The sequence below is a fragment of the Homalodisca vitripennis genome, chromosome 1, assembly GCF_021130785.1.
Source record: "Homalodisca vitripennis isolate AUS2020 chromosome 1, UT_GWSS_2.1, whole genome shotgun sequence".
Classification (NCBI taxonomy): domain Eukaryota; kingdom Metazoa; phylum Arthropoda; class Insecta; order Hemiptera; family Cicadellidae; genus Homalodisca; species Homalodisca vitripennis.
Genome location: NC_060207.1, coordinates 32,684,970 through 32,703,925, shown reverse-complemented (window position 1 = coordinate 32,703,925; position 18,956 = coordinate 32,684,970). Strand labels below are relative to the sequence as shown.

The following is an 18,956-nucleotide window of genomic DNA, read 5'->3' as shown; positions in this document are numbered from 1 at the left end:
GCACATATAGTGTTTTAAAAAACTACCCAACTGATGAAACTCAAATTTTTGGGAACTCTTAACATCATTATCTTAAGAAATTAATTCTTTACAAGTTTTTTTAAAGAATTTTACGTGTTTGTTACACATTTAACAAAGTTAATCTATTTGAAACCTAAATGAAACTTGTTTTTGGACACCGAATTTTGCGTATTTCTTCAGATATCTTAAAAATTACTGCAGCTAGAGGTCTGGTACCAATTTTATTCAATTTTTAAGTTCAATTTGCATAATATACATTAAATTATACGTCCTGGGTAACGCCCAAAATAATTTAATAGGGCTCCCTTTTAACGGTGGCACTGAAATCTGGGCGAAATCTTTCACCCTGTATAGCTCGCTAACTAAGCGTTTCTGGACCTATGTGTATATGAACTTTTTTCGTTATTTTCACCGTAAGAACAAGTCCTGACAGTTTCTTCTCCGTTTCTTCATGGGACACCCTGTATATAATATATTTGGAAGAGAAGATAACAATGTACAATTAGAGCAAATCTTGTATGTAATATAATCATACTGTAACATAAAAACTAATTTACTCACATATTTCAACTTATAGAAAATAAATATGGTCAAAGCATTTAAAATTAAAAATGAACGTCACTTAGTTTTGGTGCCTGAAGTCTATTTATATCCTCTCTTGAGATGCTGTTTTCATAAGTGAGATAGCAGTAGCAAGGGACTGACAGAAATAATGAATGTATAAGCTGAAGCTTTGCAGTCTGATGCAGCAGAGTTCTGAATCTATACAGATCCCTGCCAAGAGCATGTTGGGAAACGTGGGTTATCAGGTCAGAAAACGTAAGATCATGGGCAAGCAAGACACTTCATCACAAACAGTCAAGCTCTCGCTATCGAGCACAACTGCAACTCATCAAGGGTCCGTATCATAACCATGTGGACACATGGAAGACTGTGCATTTGCTTGTGTTGAGTTTCAGACCATTTTTAACTGACCAAGTGGAAATACGTTTTAGGTCAGAATGTACTTGTCTAATGGCTGATTCTACTTTTGCAGGCTCGAACGCCAAATTCGTAGGATATCAATTCAATAATATCTTTATTCACACATTCATCAAGAATGGTTACAGAGTCAACACATGCAGTAAAAATTGATGTCATCAAGAAGTAGGTAAACTAGTTTTAAAACTATTATAAATGCAAAGAGAAAATATCTTTAAAATTTGATATTAACTAACATTTCTGTAAAATAAAATATATATGAGGAGAAAATATATGAATGCAAATACATACACATACATGTCTTAAATAATAGCATTAAACAGAATTAAAAAAACTCATTCAAACTATAAATTGTAGAGTTTATCAACAGGCTTGTGCAGTCTTTTCTTCAGAGTTTTAGAGTCACATGTTTTGAAGTTTTCTGGAAGCATGTTAAAGAGTCTTGCACCGCTATAGGAAGGCTTCTTGGGTGTAAAGGGTTGTTCTATGCGCTGGAAGGGATATATTCATTTGCCCGTCTTGTTGTGTAGCTGTTGACGTCACCAACCCTTGGTAATCTTTCTCTTGAGGCGTGGGTGATTACCTCGATGATGTATATGGACACTACTGTGAGTATCTCAAAAGATTTAAAAGCCTCTCTACAAGATTCTTGTGGCTGTAGTCCCTGCCATGATCCGCATAACCCGCTTCTGTAATACCAGGACACGATGAAGGTTGCCGGCAGATGAACTTCCCCACAGAGTTATTCCATATCGAACATGTGATTCGAAACAGAGCGTGATATGCGGCTTTCAAAGCGATAGAGGTACCAATGGATTTAATCCTCTTCATTGCAAAGATTGCAGAGCTAAGCCTTGAACACAGTTGGTCGGTGTGATTGCTCCAGGAGAGGCCTTGATCCAGAGTTAGGCCTAAGTGTTTTGTGTTGTCAACTCTCTGAAGATCTGGGGGCTCAGTCAAGCATTCTTTTAATCGTCCAGAAGTGAGATATTTTGTCTTTGCAGCGTTAAAAACTAGGTCGTTATTTGAGCAATATTGTTGTGCCATACTGACTGATATGAAGGTACGAATGTCCAGGTCTTCAATGGCATTGCCACTCGTTACAAGAACGGTGTCATCAGCAAACATAACTGGGTAGCTTATATTACCCAAATACTTAGGTAGGTCTGCAGTAAAAAGAACAAAACAGAACCGGGCCCAACACTGAACCCTGGGGAACACCTCTTGTAACAGCCAAGGGCCCAGATCTTGCAGTCCTCTCTGTTCCATCCAGGTTTTGTTTTATTTCAACAACCTGTTCTCTTCCCGTTAAGTAACTCTCAAACCACTTGACTGTAGTCCCCTCCAAAACCAAGAGATTTAATTTTGTTGATAATTAAACTATGGCCCAAACAGTCAAAACGCTTACTTAAATCAAGGAAAACACTTGTAACTGTGTTCCCTTCCTCCAAGTTGTCAATGATGTGTTCTATTAAATCGGTAAAAGCACTTGTAGTTGATCTTCCAGGGATAAACCCATGTTGTCTATCAGGCAGGAGATTGTTGAGTTTAAGGTGGTTTTGAATTCTGGTTAAAATTATTTTTTCTATGATTTTTGGAAATAGTTGGGATTAGGGATATCGGCCTGAAATTTTGTAGCTCATTTTTGCTTCCCTGCTTATGAAGGGGATAAACTTTAGATATTTTGAGTTTGCTAGGAAAAATCCCCTGAGACAAAGACTTGTTGATTATATCTGTAATGGGTAAAAATACTTCACCAATGCAAAACTTTTAGCAAGCTTAGAGCTCACGTCATCAATACCTGAAGAAGATGTTGACTTCAGTGACATTATAGTGTTAAAAACTTCACTGAAGGAAGTGAGTCTCCATTCCATAAGTGAAGTTCCAAGAAAAGAAGTATCACTCATAACAATGGCTCTTGATTGATTGTTTTGCAGTAGAGTTTGCTCGGCTATATTGGAAAAAAAGATATTAAAGTGTTCACACAATTTGTCTGGGTTTTCTTCTAGATATCTGCATAGATATGTGCAGCACAACTTTGTACACAGTCTGGAAAACCAGATGTGTATGCGTTAAATGGAATTGAGCCAAGACAACTACCTTGAAGGACATTACGCTGTTTAGGGAGCAGTTGGAAAGTATCATTGCGAGGCTTTTCTATCGCCTAGATAAGATCTGATCCACAGTACTGCCTCCTCACCAAAAACCATGATAGTTCACTTTCGCTACTAGCCAGCATATCTTGATAGATTGAGTTGAATGATTGGGAATAATCAGCATCACCAAAATACTACATTTGCTATTATGTTTCACATCAATTATATCACTAAATAAATTTGTTAAGACTGTATAGGTACTATGATTTTTCCAAATCCTAATTTGGAAGAATATTCCTAAAACTATTCCTAGTTTTAGGAATATTCTTTTTGCTTCAATATATCCTTCGATTATTTTAATTGCAATTTTTTCCACTATCTTGGAAATGGCAAGCAAGATAGGTCTTAGGTTAATTTGGTAAACCATTTTTTGTAATTCGGACATACTATTATTGAAGAACATTAGAGTAAGAAAATAAATACTGTGTTAGTTTATTTTGAATAATTCAGCTAACAGTCAACATGATTTTGAGACAATCTGTCAAGTTGAGCAATTTTTTATTCCAATTCTGCATGTCATAGTCATTGCAACACAAATAGATCAGTACAACATTTGACTTTACAAGAGAATAAATCTTGCATCTTGGGAGAGTTGGTGCTGAGCAGTCTATGATGTCGGACTGGGTTTCAGTTAGAGATAAATACAGTGAAAGGTTTAAATCTTGTCTGTGATCACTGCACTTTTTATTAGTTCTGTTAACCTAGTACTGTGCTGACTCTTCTCCTTATTTTGTCTAATAAGATCCTCGCGCAGACCAGTGGCCTCTGAGGGCGGCAGAATAAGACAAGAAAGTGGATTGTGGCCTCTCCTTTAGAAAGAAATCTATAAGGATTGTATGGTAATTGGAGGATTGTGCAGTAATATGTAGGTAGCATTACAGATAAAAGATAAATGTATGATGTAATCTTTCTGGATCTTCTGCTAATTACCTTATTTTGTTAATCCTTACAACTCGTATGTCAAACCTCATCCAACATCACCATGACAACAGTTTTCTTATTTGGTAAAGAAATTTGAATGTAAAGGGTTAAATAAATATAAATACTGGTTATTTTTGTAATTTCCTTTGTATATAATACTTTTATGTAATATATTTATAATTACTGTCTCTAACATTTGCTGATAAACAACCAAATAGCAAAAAAATTTTAGCATTGGATCGTAGATGACATCTCTTTTCATAGACTATTACACGATCAAGGGGTCACAGTATATTTAAAACAGACTTGTGTGATAATGGAGTTAAAACAAAGTTTGTGCATAAACTACAAAATAACATTTTATTGTTGTTTTTTATTAGTACAAAATGTTGTAAAAGTAAACAGATATAAAATATTTTTTTGGAAGAAGAACCTTTGTACTTAATGCAAAGTTTGTCATCAAAGATGGGACTAATGTTTTGCAGATGATTTGGTTTACCTAGCAATTATTGTTTTTAGTCATTTTAGGAGTATGTATTATATATAAAATTCATGAAAATGTTCAATCAGACTATACATGTTTTTTCATGAATAAAACTACTTTTTTATTTGATTTGATCCAAATAACAGATTGATGTGCACATAGAAAATCAAAATTCCTATATTTACAGTATCTTTAAGACAGGTACAAATAGTCAAGTTACAAAAGTTAGAGACAGTAAGATACAGTATTAACAAGAAATTTTAACAATGTTTAAGAAGTGAAATCATAATTTAAAGTCAAGAGCAAAAAATGTATCCTGTGAGTAGAAATGATTTTCCTTCAGCCAACAACTTAGTGATACTCACAGGTGTTTGTCTTCTGTTCACTTTACTTTTTCAGGAAGATGGTTCCAGAGATCGGCTCCCATGTAGCCTGGTTTCTACCCTCATACTTGCTAAGTCAGACAGTAGTGGGTAAGACTTGGTTTGGGAAGACAGTAATGTGTTGCATATCGAGTACTATATGTATGCAGCTGTGATTAGGGTTGTAGGGTCTTTGTGCGAACATGTGTGACAACTTAAAGTATGAAAAGGCCGACAACAGTAAAGATGTTGAGCTCTTAGAATTTCTCCTTACATGAGTTAGCTCTCCAAGAATATAGCTCTGTTCTATAGAATGAGCACTCACGTTTGTCTGAGATGGGTTTCTCCAGAGTAATAGACCATACAGCAGGTGCAATTCAAAAAGTGAGTGGTAGACTATTTTGGCAGTGTTTATGTCACTAATAGTCATGATTCTTTTGAGTACATAAATTCCTATGCTTAATTTCTTGCAGAGATTGTCTTTGTGGAGTGTTCAGCTTAGATGTTCATCAAATGTGGTTCCTAGGTAGCTATTAGTGGTTGTTATTAGTAATTTCTAAGTCTGTGAGTCTTGTAACAATTTGATTTTTATTTCAAAAAATGAGTTGTTTTGTTTTTGACTGGTTCACCTCTAAGTTGTTCTGTTGACAGTAATGAACAGCTGTGTTTAGTGCAACGTTGGCTGTAGCTACAGTATTATTTGGATCATTGTTTCCTAACAATAGAGCAGTGTCATCAGTATATGTAAGAAATGTTGGTCAATGATAGTTTCTACTGGGTCAATTAATGCTGTGGAAGTTGATTTTCTGGAAGTAAAGCCTTGTTGTTTAGTAGTGATTACGTTCTGTTGTTTTAGATGTTTGATTATATGTTGGGGATATGTCTGTAGTTGTTTGGATCTGTATAGTGAGTTGTCCTGAAGAGTAATTTCTAAATTAAAAGATTATATGTTTTGCATTATAGAATTATTTAGGTTAATGCTTGGTTACATGCTCTTACACCAGATCACACCATATCATAAATTTTCAAGTAACACAAATGAGGACGATAGGTTTTAGTAATAAAAATATCAACAGTTGACATGTACATTAAAAATACAGTTTGTTATTTTATTATACAAATTACAGTATAAAAAATGTATACAAAATGATTTACAATATTCATGAGAGAATATTTGGCAGTGAAGCGCTGTTGGTGCTATTGCTCTTCACCCGTGGCAGCGCAGCATCTCTGTATGGTAACTCTGCTCTATCTGCATGTAGTATCTCGGTTTGTACAAGGAAGATAAGGTAGACATGTGAGATTGTCAAGACGTTAGTAGCTCGGTGGGTATAAATGGCACTGTCACTTTCCACCGCCTACTAGATACTAAACATTTAACACATCACATTCAGCTTAGCACATTTACAGCACGGTACGGTCACATTGAACACAAACAATATAATAATACTGATTAGCTCCAGTTGCTTAATACCTTGCTTTTGTACATGACAACTTAACATAATTTCTGATTGTTAACATAACTTACGTACATAAATGGCAGTATTGTTACATTAGCCGAAATTACTATAAATGCTAAGTATTGAGCCAAAGATTTTAGGTTGAAAATTAATTTTTTCATAATTTATTCTGGTAAAAATGTGTTTAGGGCATGTTAACCCTTTAAAACAAACGGATGATATATAGCTACATCTGTATACTCATATGTAATAAGGGCTAAACAAGTGGTAAATTGCCTGCTTTACTTGAAAAGGACCAGTGAGTAATCTGTTTGGAAGCAGTACCATTTAGTTTGGTTGAACATAAATTTTTCTTTACGTCAAGATATTACTTTTTTGAACTTTCTGGAATAATTTCATACTCTTGCTTTTTTTTGTACTCAGAAGAAGTTAAGAGATTGCTCTTAGTCACAAAAGGACCTTTACACTGTTTCTGGAGAGACAGGATATTCAGGAAGGGTAAGGTTGGGGGTATGGGCTGCCTTCTGTCAACATCATTGAGGAAGGATGTTTTTGGGCATTAATTACATGTCTCCTTGGAAGAAGGAGCTGACTCTGTATCAACCCCTCCAATCAAAGCGGGCAGGGGTGGCATGCTCTTATGTACAGGTTAACAACAGCCTTTGACAATTAGGGAGCCCCACCAACTCCAAAAGTCATCTCCTGCAGTAGACTAGATCTATTGGTCTCCCCTTGCACCCCATTATCTCAACATTTGCAGTTAGTGATGTGCTGCTCCTGGATATCCATAAGATTGTGCATATTTAAGTGACACATCACTTTTACCTACACCCAATGTAGGTTCAACTGGAAGGTATAAACCAGCCAGAAGTGAACCCTCCTGGTTATACTGTTGTGTTAATAATTATTGTAATTAATTTCAGGGGAGCATGTAATAAACATTTATTTTGTTTAGATCATCCGATTATATTGTTATGCCACTATAAAATTTTTATTTTTAAGCTTTTATTTCTATCATTAATGGTGATCATTTATCTCAAGAGATAAAGGGTCGGAGAGTTACTATATGATTGAATAGATACAAGTGAATTCTATTAAATATTATTAATATGACAGAATTATATGAATATAACTAGGTGCTCTATGAGTAAAGCTATAAACCCATTTAAGTTACTGCTTCCAATATTTTAATAGTGAATGTTGAAAAAAAGTTATTGTTTGCAGAATAGCTTTAGGAAACACAGTTGATTTGTCAAAATACTTAGCATTCTGTAAACTTCAGCAACAAACATAATATTAATTCTTTTTGTATTTTGTAAACTAAAGTATAAAGTGTTTTATAGTAATACAAAAGTAATCATTTCACCAACAAATGCATAATAGAATAATATCATTGTTATTCCAGCTGGACACTAAGTAAGACTTTTCTGAAACATTTGGTTTAATTTACTAACGATTAAATATTACATACATTTAATTTGTCCTAATCTCAGCTATAATTGAAAGAATAGTTTTCAATTAGCTTACAATACTCTCACAATCTACACAAACAAAGAAGACCATTTCACAAACTTAGCATAAGTGAAAAAGGTATAAGTTTTTGTTTAACAATGCAAGTAATCTAAAGGTTCTGAGTTACTCCTAATGTCTCAGATTTTCTTTTTAGAATAAAACAGTTACCATAAATTACTTTTCTTTTTAAAATTTCTAAACCAGTTAATGTTTGCTTCAATCTTTAATATTACTGTCTCATTCGCCTTTCCATTAAAGATTTGTTATTTTGTATTTCTACATTTGGGGCCAAAAAAACACCAAGCTACATGATTACCACTCATTTCTAAAGGGCATTTAGAAATGTTAACTAGTCACAAAAATTAATATAGGGGAGTAGACTTTAAAACCACCCTGTATTAGTAGAAGTAAATTGAGAAAAATATGTTTATGCCCACTCTGGCCATCCTGTAGAGTGGTGAAAAATTGATGACACATAATAGTTGCTGAGACATCTCTAACATAGTGGGCACGGTCTCTAATACCCATTTGGGTTTGTGTTTTAATAGGGTTTTTCAACCATTATGCATTTGCTCAGTGTAAATATCATACTCTGATATCAAACTAAAATTGATTATCGTTGATAAGTAACTTACAAAGAAAGTTGTGTAACACAGTAATTCAATGTGTTACCAATGTTATAAAGTATACACAATTTAATATATTCTTAATATAAAACATGATTTTCAAAATTAATAAATTACTAAATTATTAGTTCTAAATTACTAATTGCACTATACCATTCTGGAGTAACATTAACTAATTTAATAAACCTAATGGTAGTTAAATTCAATACCTGTCCTATTTTATTGCATGTTCTAAAATGTCTGTTTAAAAGATAATTAATTAATTATTCTAAGACTAAAATAATTTTAATATTGAACATGAAAAAATCATACTAATATTTTGACATACATACAATAATAATACACCTATACAAGATGAGCCATAGGAATTGTGCATTATTGGAGTGTTGGGATCTGGGAGACTAGTTAACCCTCTAGATATGCTATTTGTTAGTTATTTTATTTTATGGATATTTGGACCTTTGCAATCATTTACAATAAAGGCTTGGATCTAAGGGCGGAAAAGTTGAATCACTTTAGAGCTACTTAGTATAAATTTCGCCAATATTTTACAGTTGGGTTGATCTTAGTAAACAGCATTTTCAAACACTATTGTATGATGGCTTAATGTGTTTATAACCAAATATTATTTGTCAAATAGAGATCTCCAAACACAAAGAAATAGCTTTAAACTCTTATTAGGTACTGCTTTAATTTTATATCCAGTTTTGCATGTTTATCAGTTATTATTTGAATTTGACCAAAGTTTGTTTTTTCCGTTTCAGGCCATTCTAAAAAACGAAATTTTTTGTTTGTTACATAATGTATAATAGACCTTTGTTCAGTCAAAGGCTAAATCGTCCGATTTTAAATCTGTTTTCAATTTTTTATCATTAAGTCTCTTTTACGAAATTAATGTCAAAACATTTTAAAATGTGGGCTCCACAGCCTTCTTTTGATAATCTATTCCCTATTTATTCTCAACTAAATTAAAATAAAATTTGTGACAGTATTATTATTTATTTTAAGATTATTTTATTCTGAATAGAAATCAAAGTTGTCAAAATATATTATGTCATATAAAATGATCATCAAACATCTTGTTCCCCATAATTTTTTTACTGTATGCCCTTATGGCTTTTATGCAATATTAAAATGTTTCAAAGTTGTAATTCACTAAATAAAACAAATGTACATCAATACACAGCACTTCCTCTCTCAAATATTGTGTTTTCCACAGTTTACAATTTTATGTTTTAAATAGTCCATCAGAGTTTCTTTAACACCTTTAAATGGCATTTTTAAATTATTACAAAATTATATATTACACTCCAATCCAATACTAAACACATTGTTTTCTCAATTATGTTATCTGGATAAAACTCAAATGTGTGGAATATGTGATTCTCTTTCATTTCCAAATACTTTTTCCCCAATTTTGTGCTTTTGGCCCTGTACAAGGCTTGGACTTGAGGGTGATTGATTATACTCCTAGAAAAATAAAATAAAATCAGAGAGTTCAGTCTGTATCTTCTTTAATTTATTCATTAAATTCTAGAAAATGTTCTAAAGGAATAAAAAGGCAAACACTTTTTAAAGATGATTTTTAGGTGCTTATATTAAGAATATCTTTAGCTTAGAAAGATAAATGAAGGTATCTATGTTTACTCTCCGATCATTAACTGTTTAGAATTTCAATACTAAAAAAGTTTAATATCGAGTGAAACAAACATTATGTAACTCCTGAATTGTATTTAAATTTATGTGAAAATATTTGTTCCTAAGTATACATTTTTCCAGGCTAATTTATTCAGTCAAATCTTTCTATCCATAACTTCTCCCAGACACCATTCTAACACCATTTGTCTGTCCAAGAGAAAGTTGAAAAGGAACATCGAGGACAAACATTTGGAAGAAGAGACACTGACTGCTTCTTTATAAAAATGTCTTTATAATAAATTGGTTATTAATTGCTCTCTTTAAAGATATCATCCTTTGGCTCACCTTGTGTTTACATCTTGGGAATTTGAATGTTCTAATCAAATAATAGAAACAATGCATAATGAATATTTGTCATATGTGTAATCGTAACATAATGAAGGAGTTCAATATATTAAGGATAATATTATGCACATTTATGATAAATAAATACAGATTATCTCCTCCTTGTAAGAACCAATCCTTAATATCTATAGTATAACATTTCTATTCACAATGTATAAATACATTTGATGGCACTGTACATATATACAAGACAAGACAGGATGAGACAAGCCGCATGTGACATCTACAATAAGTTACTAGTGTAAGTACTGAGGCGGGCCTACAGACTACGGCTCCCACCGGACTCCTCTTGGACTTCTCTCCGATGTGCAGCCTTTGGTTGAGATCTGTTGAAGGCATTGTTTTCGGGTGGATATCTTACATCCACGGCTCCCAGGTTTTATGGTGGTAAAATGTCCAGTTTCAGTCCAAATTCTGGACTGCATGTTCCACAGTATCCTCCACATTTCCCCGTTACCTTCCGATGTTCCTGTGCAACAAAAATAAACTTAAGTTGTCTTGACATACATTATTAATTAATTGAGAATCCTGTGATGACTGACACAGATGTGATGGAACAGCTTATTGCTATGATATCAAAATGATGGAGATCTAAACATAACACATTCACGGTGAACTGACTGTGACCTGTGATAAGGGCAACACTCTGGTGTACCAGACAAAAACAAGTTGGCATGCACAGACACCTGTTATCAGGGCATCTTATGCACAATTAGTGCGTGATAGTAGTAATAGATTTTGTTATATTGCTACATTTACATATACATATATAATATATGAGTACTGACAGAAGAACAGACGTAAATTTTTACCAGTACACAATAAGATTGTACAAATTACATTAAATGTTAAGTGCACTAAGTTCTACTGGTGCTGTGTAAATCAACTGAATAAAAATATCATTAAAAATAATAATAAATGTATATTTTGCAAGTTATAATGTATTAATCAGACATCAAACGTGAGGAGAGCCTGGATGTTTCAGTCATTAATTTGGTTGAAGAGAAGCCTACAAAAAGAAATATATAATGTAAAGTAACATTAAAACTACAGAAAGAGCTGCAACGGAAAACCAGAATAATGCAGTAATTTCTACAGGCTAATAGTTCATTCCTGACCACTAGAATACTAAATGAAAAAATTATTTGTTAGACTTTGGCTGTTTCTTCAGCATGACCCTAAAACTTAAACATTTACCATCTTGTTTTTCATTGATCAAAAGTTCGACAAACAATGCACTCCACCAAGAATTTAAAGCACTCTGCTCACTTTTCATTAACAATTCCAAAAATGTTTTTCCATAGTGTACAGATTGCTTGATAATATTCTCTGATAAATACTAATTTATGCATGTAGCCATTCTTGAGACCGTGTGTTATTTTTGTTTCTTTAACTCCTAGAAAACATATCTGTAGTCCATCATTGACTCCACAGTTAAAATGTACTGTACCTCCAGTTTGTTGATCACTTTCTGGGCGTAGTGACCATGACTCTTCCACTGTGTGTGAGGAGAGACTCGCAGCCCTGTACCGGTCAGGTTGATACTGAACCGACCTTGCGGACAGTGGTATCGGCTGTAGCAGTCTCCTGCCTCCCCGTACGCTATTGGCTTGCCACTCACTTGCCGTGTAAATGTCCAGTCATTACCTGAATTGCATGCAAGTAACAAACACTAATTCAGTAAAAACACACAAAATAAAGTAAAGTTTAATTCAGAGGTGAAAATGTGTAATTGTTAGAACTTAACAATAAATTAATGTTGTTTTGAAACTGGAAAGGTACTAACAATATAAAAAACATGGAATATTCAAAAGATTTTTACATTCAGTAAAAGGTTTATAACATTAGTTTTGATGTATGGAATGTCATGTGTGAGTTATAATTGCAAGATGCAGTTATTTAAATATCTCACTAATTACTACTTTGAAAGATTACCAGATAAAAAGAATATTGCTACACTAAAGTTATCATATTTTATTCGAGGATTCTAAATACTTTACTTTTTCTGCATTTTTTACAGCTGTGTTCATACCAAATTTTCAAAATGTAAATGGTTACTATCATGAAATGTGTTATGTTAATTTTCAAGCAAATGTTATAATTTCAACTCACATTTGATAAAGTCATAATATGAAACGATACTAAACCTTTAATAAAGAAATAAATATGTGGTACTAACTTTAATTTCTGGTGTTCCAATCTAAACTAATTTTAAAACATTAACCAAATACCTAAAATTGATCATCCAGCATATAATTTAATGAGGTAACTAAAGAGTCTACAAATGATTAGCAAACTGGAATAAAATGCTTTGTTAACTCACCAATAATTTTAAGTGATGTGATGTTCAACCGTACTTTATAAAACCTCGTAAGTCCAGCCTGAGAAGCGTATTCAGTGGTACAAGGGCAGAAATCTACCCTCTGGCCTCGGTAAGGGCACATGTCTGGATTTCTTAAACTGTAAGGTAAAGCATTACATTAACAAATGCACTTTAAAAAGAGGAGGTGTTAAATAAAATTGTGGTAAATAAAAGATGAAGATAAATGCCAGGGATAATATTTCAACTGACCTTTTACCATAGTGCTCAGCATAGTTCTCCCATTCACCAGTGGGCAGAGTGAGGAACTCTACGGGAGCCACAGTGTTCATGCCGTAACAGTAGATAGACAGGTTCCGGCCTGCTACAGTCATTGTGTACTCTCTGTCCTTGCGATGGTTCATCTTGTGCTGTACATCTTTACACGATGTGAAGCCACCTACAATTACAGTAAGAAATATAGAAGGGAACAATTTTTTCTAGGTAATATCTTTATTAACCATTTACAAACCATGGGAAAAAGTATAATGTAACAATGTTTCTTACATTTCTTACGATTGCATTTCCGTCTTCGCTGAGGCCGCAACTCTCTTGGGCAGTTCTTTCTGTTGACTTTCTTCCCATCTTTGTGATAGCAGAAGAGTCTCCTTGTTTGTTTCCCTCTCTTTCCGCAAGTGTGGGTGCACTGGAATGACACAACATAGCTTATAAAAATAATTTATTTTTGTGAGTGTCGAGGTATATAATAACATTTTTGTACTTATTTTATGTTGTTGAAATAGTGTATAAGATTCCATTTAATTGTTTATCAAGTAACGGAAATAGCTTATGAGATGAAGAGCAAGAATGGAACTTACACTACGCCAAGGTCCAGGCACCCAGCTGTAGATGGCCTGGCAGGAGGTGGTGTGGCACACCCGTTGGGTCTGGGGACGGGTGGCAGCATCGCACAGAGTGGGAGAGACAGGATCAGGATCAGTCCACCCGAGACTGTTGACTCGTTGACATGCCACGCTACGATACTGTGTCCCATGGCCACATGTCACCGAACACTGCAAAGGCAACGTCAACAATGAACACATGTAAAAAATACTCCCTTAAGAAAGAACAGCCTTGAAGACCTAATATAAATACCAATATTAGCAAATATCATTGATCCAAACACCACACACTTAATCTACCTTAAAATCATGTAATGAGAAGAGTAGTCAAAAGACTACAAAGTCATATCATATATTTATGAACTTAGTTGTTACTATTTAAATGATTAAGCTATTGTGCAAATTTATTTTCATTTTATATTTACAAACAAGGGAGTACAATTTTGTTTTTAATGAGATAATTTGTTTCATGACCTAGTTCTATTTATTGTATTTACAGTACAATATAAGCCAGTGTTAGTAAAATTCTAAACTAAATATTAAGTGCCCTTCAATTTGAAGATTGATTAATTAAAATATGTGTTTATGAAAAATGTTTGGATCTAAGTGAGACATACACTAAGTTAAAAAAATATATCGGGAAGGACACTTTAAACGTAAATTACCCTAAAAAAACATAACAGGAAATTACAAATTACGAGATGAAATAAAAAGAAGTTACTGAACATTTTTTATTTAAATTATATGTAATAGCTCTATAAAGCACTAAATAGCCTTTGTGACTCTTTGTCCAAAGTAAGGGTGCGAGACAATATATATCTACACATTTTTCACATTCTTAGGGGACTTAGCAGCTTGCTTTGTATCTTGAGAATCCTATTGCAACCATTATTGTCGCTGATTGACTTGAATGTCTTGCTGTACAAACTATTCAAGATTATTGACTTCTTTTAGTCAGTCACTAATTAAAAATATTCTGAAAGAAAAAATGTAAGGGAAAGTTATTATTATTTTACACATATCGTTTTGGCTACCTTCATAAAATTAAAAATCAAACAATGCAACACATTTATAATTCTTGGAGACAAAACCTAAAGATATTTATACATGGACATAAAGATAATGCAGTGTAATTTAATTCAAGTGCTTATAAGATACTTTTAAACTCAAGTCTGGAAAGCCCTTTGTTTATTCTGCAACAGTTCAGGGTTTCCAGATCTTTTGAACTTAAACTCATAAAAAATAATAATTAATTGAACAAAAGTTTATTTACAATGATTTTCTCTATATTTTTATTGCATACAAAAGAAGTTTAAATCAATATGTTAGAATAATACAAACACTTTAAAATGTGAGTGTTATGAATCTGTTATGCTATTTAATAAATGATGAAATTAAATCCCAAAGACAATTAATTTTCATTTAATCTCCTACATTAATGCTCAGCATAGTTCTCCCTTGCCTTAATCTTTCTAAAAATCATACTAATCTATTCAAATTGATATACCTTGAAAATCTATCATCAAAATTTAAAACACATTTTGGCTAAAATATAGGTGCCGTAGAATCTTATTTTTACAAATGTTATAAAAATTACTATTCATTGGTTAAATTCTTTCAATTAATCAAGATTTAAAGTTCATGAAATGCTCATATACAAGTATTTGTTGATTGTTTTTTCACCACTTAGTTTAAAAATTGTATGTTTGTTGTACATTGATTGTTATATATTTTATATTAATATCACTCTTTTATAAAGATTGGTTTATACAGTTCAGTTACTGAATGCAAGTTTAAGGGTAATGTAATTTTAATTTGTGTCTATTTATTTCCTCATTAATATATGTGTGTGTTGTATTAGAGTTTTGACAAAGACCTTGATTTTGTAGTTTTATAACCTGATGATAGGGTTTTAACCCCAAAACCAGTAGTTAAATAATAAAAAGGACTTAAGACAGGTTTATGGTACATAACCTTTTTTGTAATATTTTTTATTATATTTTTCACTATAGGTCTCTTATACTAAATGTAGTCGAGGTGTCAATACGTCTTTGACATACTAATACCTCGACAAGTCCATGTACCACGTCCAAACATAATGCAACATAGAAGACGTATTCTTCCCACTTCACTGGTTCATAGGTGCTTGGATAGTTCACTTCCCAGTAGGAGAACTTAATGTGCATGTTTAAGTCAAGATACATGAGCAACACGAGCGATGGGTAACTAGTCATATTTAGATGCGTTATGTTTTAATACACCACCTATGTTTGCTCAGTATTAATACTCTAACGTGAACTACTCCATTTAATAATGTTTGATATCAATAACATACATCTAAGACATCTGCCGAGCAGTAATATGTGTAGTGTGAAGAGGAGTAAATCGGGTTGTTTTTAAAGTACGAAACTAAGAAATAAAACACATTAGGAAAATATATAAAAAACGTTTGTGTCATTAATTTGGCACTATTTACTAAAGATAATAAGATGTAAAAATAATTTATGGAACTACTACTGCTTCAGTAAAACAACTTAAGACTATCCAGTATTATTTATTGACTACATGTAATAATACTCATTATCTAAACAATGAATTTAATAAACTATCAGATTTTATTGAATTACTTGTATTATTACGTGTAACTGTAGGGTTCACCAAATATCACATTATATTCTTTATCTTTTACAGGTTGCAACTGTATCAATAGTATTGTAAAATCATGTCATTCAATTTTTACCCTTCCTTTTTCTTCATACATATTACAAATAAATTGTATTAATTTAAATTTACTTGTTATTTGCAAATATTATATTATTTTTATAAAACTTTATAGTAGGTAATGTATGATGACATTTTACTTGCTAAAATCAATAACTTAATTTTTGCCTTAAAGAGTCACATATTTTGAACAAGGACTACATTAGAGATCCCAAAAGAGTGCAGTTGAAGGGGTGTCTATTGGCACTTGACCTTGGAGAAGCCAATGAGGGCCATATGACATTGGCAGATTTTATCCTGCAGTAAAGAACTCAAAATATCAATTATGCTGCAATAAATGTTAGACTTTTCCTAAATTAAGTAACTTGTGCTATAGAACATTACAATAATTAAACAAAACTTACTCTCCGTAGTGTTTAAATATTGATATAAATGTCTTTAAAATTATTACTTTGTTATATTGGATTTTTAAAACGAGATTTCAGTTACAAATTAAAGTTAGCCTAACTTTCACTGGTGCGCTCCTCTGCTGACTATTCGATTGACTGGCATAATTTAAAACCAATCCAAGGAGCTTATATATATGTTACTAGAGGCCCACTACGTCTTCGCCCATTGTGGTTCCAACTGTAGGATTGGCAGGAACCTTTATGTTAGTGTCGACCTGTTCCCAAAAATCACCAAAATCTGTGACAGTCATTGGAATAAGTCACCGTTTTCTAACTCTCTAAAAAAATTAAATATCTAAAAAAATTATTACCTGAAGAAGAGATCAGATTGCAGATCTCGAAACTTAGTGTTACTGATTTATTGTTTCACTGAACGATGGCAAATGTCCGGAAAAATCCTGTTTCCTTCTCTAAAAAAGTCCTAGAGATTTAAAACTTGCTATACAGGCCACTCTTGGTCCAAGAAAAACTAATAGCTTTGGGATAAAAAGCTCAAAAATAAGGGTAAAATTCAAATTAATATTTTTAAAACAGTCTTATGGCTACTATGATGACCAGGAGAAAATCACAGAATAACAGAAATTTCGTGATATGACATTTTATCATGTGACATAGTAACACGAGTGATGAAGGTACTTTTATGGGTAAGTTGGTAAGACTTTCAAGTCATTCTTTTATGTCCTTAGATACTGCATTGTATCGGTTTATTTACAAACAACCCATTTAAACAGTTTTATTACATTGCAGGCTACATAGTCTCATCCGCATATATAGCTGCAACCAGTGTTTTATTTGACAACAATAAAAGTATAGTTTGTTTCCATGTTAATTAGCAACTATTTTTTCATTGTTTAATTTTAAATAATAGCATTAAACCATAAGTAAAATAATGTCAAACTATAGTGCAATAAAGTGCATTTCATGTTATTTCTATAAACAGTTTTTCCATTACATATATATGTTTTTACTGCAAAACCAGTGTAAATTTATTTTTGCATAATTGTGCCACAGCAATCGTAATGTCTGCCGAGCAGCAGTTTTATGGCAATGTTGTGCAAATCTGTTTATTCTATTAGTCATTGTAACTGCACTCTTTTGTGGTTTCTAGTCTAAGCAAGCAGTTGTGCACTATGTGAGTCATAAATCACTAAGCGTGAGTTTGTAAGCAAAACCTTCTAAAACTTTTAACATGTAGCCAGCTCTGTTGCTTCTCAGGAGTTATGCTTCACTAAACACAATCTAATTACTACGTTCATTTGTAAAGTACTAAATAATATATTTTGAATGTAATTTGTGCAATGGTCATTCTATAAGTGTCATGATGCATGAGATTAAAAAGACACAACCTTTAGCAAAAGTATGTTTAGCGAACACAGAGTAAGAATAAAACAAAAAGTTGTAATGGTTGTATAACACCCTGCCCACTTTTTCTTATGCAGAATACCTTTCTTTTTTGTTATATTCTTATTTAACATTATAATGGGACTGTTCTAGAAACTGCATTTTCTACAACTTAAAAAAATATTAAATGCTGAAGTAATAATAGAACTGTGAGCAATATAATTTTGTTTTAAATGTTATGTTAACGCCAACAAATATTAAATGCTTGTGTTCATTAGGATTTTTGCAGTTTTTTGCTGTCAAGCTATTTTTTATTTGGTGATCAAACTTTTAAACACTACTAAAAAAAGTGTTGAATTGAATTGTTTATTTATTAAAGTTCAAATATTTTCAAACAAAATTTATTAAACATATTAGAGATATATGAACAACTATTTTCAAATTAAAATTTTGAAGTGACAATATGGGATTGAATTGTGCTGAAACCTTATTGGCCAGTGTTTGAAACCAAACAATAAACCTAAAATCTAAAACGTTTCTGATTGATTACTCACACATTTGTTAAATCAGCTTGCCACGTATAAATGGATTATAAGGTACAGTTTTTAGAAGTGTTTCAAGATTACAAAAAAACATTTTATGCAAACAATTTTCTTTTGAAAAAGAGGATAAGAATCA

The 18,956-nt window shown here is 32.4% G+C and overlaps 1 protein-coding gene across 3 annotated transcripts in view; it reads right to left on the bottom strand.

The window, feature by feature from the left end:
- Window positions 1-6,001: 6,001 nt before the first annotated feature.
- LOC124359499 (A disintegrin and metalloproteinase with thrombospondin motifs 20) overlaps window positions 6,002-18,956 on the bottom strand; it is a 302,767-nt gene continuing 289,812 nt past the window's right edge. For all 3 annotated transcript variants that reach the window (XM_046812275.1, XM_046812294.1, XM_046812284.1), the window contains 6 exons: window positions 13,744-13,938; window positions 13,433-13,571; window positions 13,139-13,325; window positions 12,890-13,026; window positions 12,017-12,213; window positions 6,002-11,035 (listed from right to left, as the gene is read on the bottom strand). In XM_046812275.1, the coding sequence (XP_046668231.1) occupies window positions 10,946-11,035; window positions 12,017-12,213; window positions 12,890-13,026; window positions 13,139-13,325; window positions 13,433-13,571; window positions 13,744-13,938 (945 nt within the window). In that variant the 3' untranslated portion in view covers window positions 6,002-10,945. The remainder of the gene's footprint in view (window positions 11,036-12,016; window positions 12,214-12,889; window positions 13,027-13,138; window positions 13,326-13,432; window positions 13,572-13,743; window positions 13,939-18,956) is intronic.